Source organism: Seriola lalandi, unplaced genomic scaffold (assembly GCF_002814215.2).
Source record: "Seriola lalandi dorsalis isolate HSWRI2012SDOR001 ecotype SW California unplaced genomic scaffold, Sedor1 jcf7180002044567, whole genome shotgun sequence".
In the NCBI taxonomy this organism is placed as follows: domain Eukaryota; kingdom Metazoa; phylum Chordata; class Actinopteri; order Carangiformes; family Carangidae; genus Seriola; species Seriola lalandi.
Genome location: NW_019515135.1, coordinates 1 through 5,276, shown reverse-complemented (window position 1 = coordinate 5,276; position 5,276 = coordinate 1). Strand labels below are relative to the sequence as shown.

Here is a 5,276-nt window from a genome sequence, read left to right as displayed (position 1 = left end):
ATAGTATAGTATAATGTACTATACTGTACTATGTTGTATTATACTATACTAAGGTATACTATTGCTATGCTATACTATATTATATTATACATGACTTTACGGTGCTGTATAGTATACCGTACTATAATATTCTATGCAATGTTCTACGATGCTATGCTATGCTATACAATACTTAACGATACTATACTATACTACATAAAAAGAAAAAAGTCTCTAATGTGATCCCCATGAAATCCATCCTTCAGTGTTGTAAAGCAATACCAGTAAATGTATGACATGTAATGAAATATATTTATCAAAAACAAACAATCAAACAAATAAAACAACATAAAGAACACCACAGACAACAGCACTTACACTGTGGAGGTGAGGAAGCTAAAATAAAACGTGTTTTTATAGGATAAAAATGATGTAATGACTGTGAAAACACATAATAGATATAGTAAATGCATATATTTCATTACCTACCTGTAATCCTTTGCCCAGCAGTTGTAGTGATTTGACCTGAAGTAAATTATCATTAGATAACAATTGTAATGAAAACGTGCATTGATAATGTATAATATCAAATTAATTGAAAATAACATTATGAACATATCTTCTTACATATGATCCCAGCTGAAAGCAGCAAAGTCTTGAGGCTCCTGAGACCTGTCACGTCCAGGAGTTAGAGTCATTTGTGAAAGAACGTTGTTGTGGGGACCATGAGAGGATAGTCACATAAAAACTTTCCTCTTTTTATTGAACGTGAGAACTGATGCCAAAGTTTTAAGATGTATACATTGTGTATCTCATCAGCGGTCACAGCTTCTGACTTGTGTTCACCACATCCTAAACCTCACCTCTGGTATGAATTCATGAGAACAAGAACAATTCTACATCAATTTAAATAATCAATTTAAACATCAGTTCTAACCCACCTTAATTTTACACTACCACTAATAACTTGAAGACTCTTCTCATCTAATGCTCTCATCTGTTTTACAAAAGGAGTCATCTCGGAGTTTCTTTCATTTATTTTTACCATATGATAAAGTGTGGGTTTTTGAGAAAAAAATATAGACAATTAATACATTTCATGTCACCTTTTAAAAGCCTTATCACCAGCTCTTTGTATATATGTATGTATGTATGTAACTGGCTGCAACTGAGCTTCCTTTTATATCTATCTTTAGAGTGCATGCTTGGAACTCATACCAGCTTTTAATTTGGATTTTCCATATCCCATCCAATCAAAACTGTTTTTGATTATACATTAGCATACAGGCCATTGCTCGCTATTGTCTTTACAGTAAAATACACTAACAATAACACAAGAATATGCACTAGTGAAGCTGCTAAAACCTGCTGTTCTAGTCGTGCCTGTGTCACAGACCAGGACATTGACAACAGCTTCAGTTTTGACGTGCACATATGTGCTGAATGAAAATCATATATCAAGAAGTGACAACTGAATTTCATAAAAGGGTCCCTTATTTTATTTCGTACTCCATTTCTAAACGCTCACCTCTGCTGCCAAATGCAGACCTGCAGTATTTTTTTCTTTTGTCCAATATTTACAGCTGCTTCATTTGCACCTGACTGTTAGTAATATCATCAATTCAGATAATACAGCGTTCACATATTAGCTCTACAGTCCGGGACGTTGCAGAGCTGCTTTTAGCTGTGGTTAACACATGTCTGAAAACATCTAACCCGTCTGTTCCAACCCCCACATTAAGAGTGCAGGTTAACTCTTTTTCAGATAGAGAATTACATACATGTGGTAGGCAGAGAATGCAGATTTGTTTGACTGATTGATTGATTGATTTATTTATTGATTCAAGGGAAATTAATTTACATTGTGCCCACAGGAAAAAGAGGATGTAGCAAATACAAAGAAGGAACTAATGACATGAATGTTGGCTCAGCTCCATTCGTGTTTCAAGAAAGCATTACCAGTGTAAAAACAGAAAAGCAAACGAGCACTTACTTGCTGCCGATTGAAACATCGCGTTTTCATTCACGTCACTGTGGGGAAAATTCTAAAGTTTGACTTCAAACACTTTAATTGATACTGAAAAACATGGAATACACCGGACTAAACAGCGTTTACCAAGAGATTTGAGGACATGATTATCAAGTAAACACTGATCACTGTTAATTGTTTTGTCTTTATCAAACAGGAGATTAGATGCAAAGTTGTCCTTACCGAGACTTTCTGTGCTTAGGAACACGGTTAAGAACATATATGCTGTCGATCACCACAAGTATTGCCACAGACGTGAGGACGATGAGAAACGCCAGAAAATCAATGACAGCTTTGTCATGATCTGCAAAACGAGTGTTATGACAGAAGAACTATAGTGGATATAAGATACAGACAATGCAGATGCGGCTTATATGTCAGAATAAGATTTGTTGAAATGATTTTCAAATGAAGGCAATTTCTGGCATAATTAAAACAGCACATACAGTGAGTAGCAACATCATATGTCTTGGACTTGTGCTCAAAGTGTTCACTGAAAGCAGTCACCTGGACAGAAAGACAGAAAGACCTTTTTATCAGGAATTATCTCATAGTACGTGAGATCTTTGAATTCAGACGCACTTGGTTTTCATACGTACATGCAGAGTATCACCAGCATAACCATGTTGTGTGATGTACATCACCTCAGGTCCATTAAAGCGTCTTGAATATTCACAGCTCACTATAATCACATGAGGCTCTGGAGCCGTCGTCTTCAGTTTAGTCATATCGTCTGGTGCTGTAACAAAATAAGAAAAGACACCATATTTCCTTCAGATATCACACTCTGCTTACTCTTAATAAAAAGTGACACTTTGGCTTCGTATATCAACAAATTATTGATTATCATCTATATTATCGTTGAAAATCATATAGTATTGTTATGTTATTATTATATACATTGTATATTAGTTTGTTGTGTGATTTTTAGCATGAATAAATAAATAAAAAAGCAACACACATAAGACCTCAGTAGAGAGATTATTATGACAGTTCAGAGGTTAGTTCACTGTAATTTCTTTTTTTTCAGGGAGTTCAGTGGTAACAGTCTGATTTATTTTTCTCTTGCACAAATACAGTATAGGATACGGGACTTCATCACCTCCAGCGCTTCATGTTTTATGTCACAAAAAGAAAAAGTTCTCCTATCTTGAATTCTGAAGGGTGACGGATAGAAAGACTTGTGTTAGAAAACACATTCTTGCTCCACACTCCCTTTATGAAGATGCCCATTAAATCAACATTGAAGATAGTTACTCACAATTGGCCAAACTGATGATCCCGGTCCAGAGCAGCAGGATCTTGAGAACACAGAGCCCTGCCATTTACAGGAGTTAGAGTGTGTGCTGCCACACACCATACAGTATGGTCCAATGGGCAGAAATTCACACTCCTAACAGAAGCTGTATGTTTTAATGTTGTTGACTTGTTGTCCACACTTTAAACCTCAACTCTGGTTTCCAGTTAAGTGAGCAAGAGTGATATCACACCCAGAATTTACCTTTAATGTTGGTGGCAGGAAGCTTAATTTCTGCGATGCATCTGTGCACAGGAAATCCTCTGTTATCTAAACCTCATATCTTTTTTTCACTTTATTGCTCTCTTTTATATTCCTGTCAGTCAGTCTGTTGATATGCAGTGTGCATGCTGTTGTAATTGTGTTTTCATTACAAGTGTTTGGTTTGGAGTAAGAAAGAAAAAGAAGGAGGCATGTTACAGCAGCATTAAGAAAGTAAACATTAAAGATACATATACCATTAAGGTTGATGTATGTAGTGATTTATACATCTGTTTTATTGGTAGAATATGTCTGTGGACAGATCAACAAGAGGAAGGTCATTTGTGTGTAGTGTGAGTATTTAGTATGCCCCTGAGATCAATGTAACACTTGTTTAACAATGTAATACCTGAAAAACTGACGGATGCAAAAAACGGAAGAAAGAACTGTACCTTTAACATGATCACTGGGCCGTAACTGTTGCTGCTGTAACTTTACTCTTTTATAGGTGGCGTTAGTGAGTGAGTATGTGAGCGAATCCCAAGCCAGATCCAAAGGTTTCTTCACATCTAAGCTTTGCTTTTTGGGAGCGGAGAGTCGTCAGTAAAATGATCAGCAACAACTTGTGTGTGGTTGGGATTTAGTTGGTGTAACTTTATTTATTTTACAAAGTTCTCAAGGGGCTTAGAAACATCAATAAATAAAAAATTTAATTTTTAACATGTTACAATATTCATGTGAAAGCAACAGGCAACATGTTAAAACTCTTAAATGCAACAAAGTGAGAAAAGTACCATAGAGTTTAAAAAGTTACATCTAATATAGTAATGGAGGTTTTAGCTAATAACAAGAAGTTCATTAAAGTTTGGAAATCAATTGTATAACTGCAAAAAGACTCACTACATACTGAACATTTGATGACTCAGCAGAGTAAAGAGTAAATGATTTGGTTTGCAGCTCCATCAGGCTTTTCTTCATCAGCGAGCTTCTATATGATGCCATCCAGGAGTTGGTACATTAACATAAACTGCAACAAAAATCCAACAGGAAATACTGAAAGTTAGTGTTTGTTTAATATTATATTTCTAAAATATACTAATAAGCTTTATTTTTACCAAGTCTTGTTGCAGCTGCTGATCATTATAATTTTCATCATAATAAAACCATCTTTTGGAAGATTTTTAATATCTCAATACAGTATTCAGGATTGATAAGAAATGATCTAATAATTAGCAGCTAAAACATCAGTTATCACTTGTAGCTGCTAAATGTGTTTGTTGTTTGTTGCCTATAGTCAAAGAAAATGTAGGAAAGACATGAAACTTAAAGTCGACTCACTTGCTGTTGATTCAAGCATCACATCTTCATTCACCTCACTGTGGAGAAAATAGTGAAGACTGGCTTTAAAGAATTACATTTATATGAAATATAATTCAGAATGGAACAATCAACATATTTCATCTTCAAAACTACCTCTCTGGTATCATGAATTAAAGCACATATTGTTTTATTAGTAAAGTAATTGATGAAAAAAATAATTATCACAATGTGACAGTCAAAGTTTTGAAGGAGATTAGAAACAAAAAGATCTTTACTTTCTGGACTTTCTGCACTTCTTAATGTAAATCTTGTAGACCAACACAGACACCACAACAGATGTGATGGTGATGAAGAGGAAGACCAGAAAACCAATGACAGCTTTGTCATTGTCTGTAAAATAATGGTTATAACAGAAGAATATCAGGGTGGTGTTCAAGATACAATGTAGAG

The 5,276-nt window shown here is 34.9% G+C and overlaps 1 protein-coding gene and 1 long non-coding RNA gene across 2 annotated transcripts; both read right to left on the bottom strand.

Moving 5' to 3' along the window:
* Positions 1 to 357: 357 nt before the first annotated feature.
* LOC147819815 (uncharacterized) lies at positions 358 to 3,464 on the bottom strand (the record flags this gene model as incomplete). The annotated part of the gene is made up of 8 exons (XM_087170664.1): positions 3,270 to 3,464; positions 2,608 to 2,747; positions 2,455 to 2,515; positions 2,192 to 2,312; positions 1,973 to 2,010; positions 607 to 651; positions 469 to 504; positions 358 to 375 (listed from the first exon to the last, which is right to left on the bottom strand). Coding segments are annotated over exons 1-8 (523 nt in total), but the record flags the coding sequence as incomplete, so codon positions are not given.
* Positions 3,465 to 4,145: 681 nt separating this feature from the next.
* On the bottom strand, positions 4,146 to 5,241 carry LOC111648638 (uncharacterized). The gene is made up of 3 exons (XR_002760176.2): positions 5,102 to 5,241; positions 4,845 to 4,882; positions 4,146 to 4,533 (listed from the first exon to the last, which is right to left on the bottom strand). It is a non-coding gene; the product is annotated as an uncharacterized LOC111648638 (long non-coding RNA).
* Positions 5,242 to 5,276: the final 35 nt, after the last annotated feature.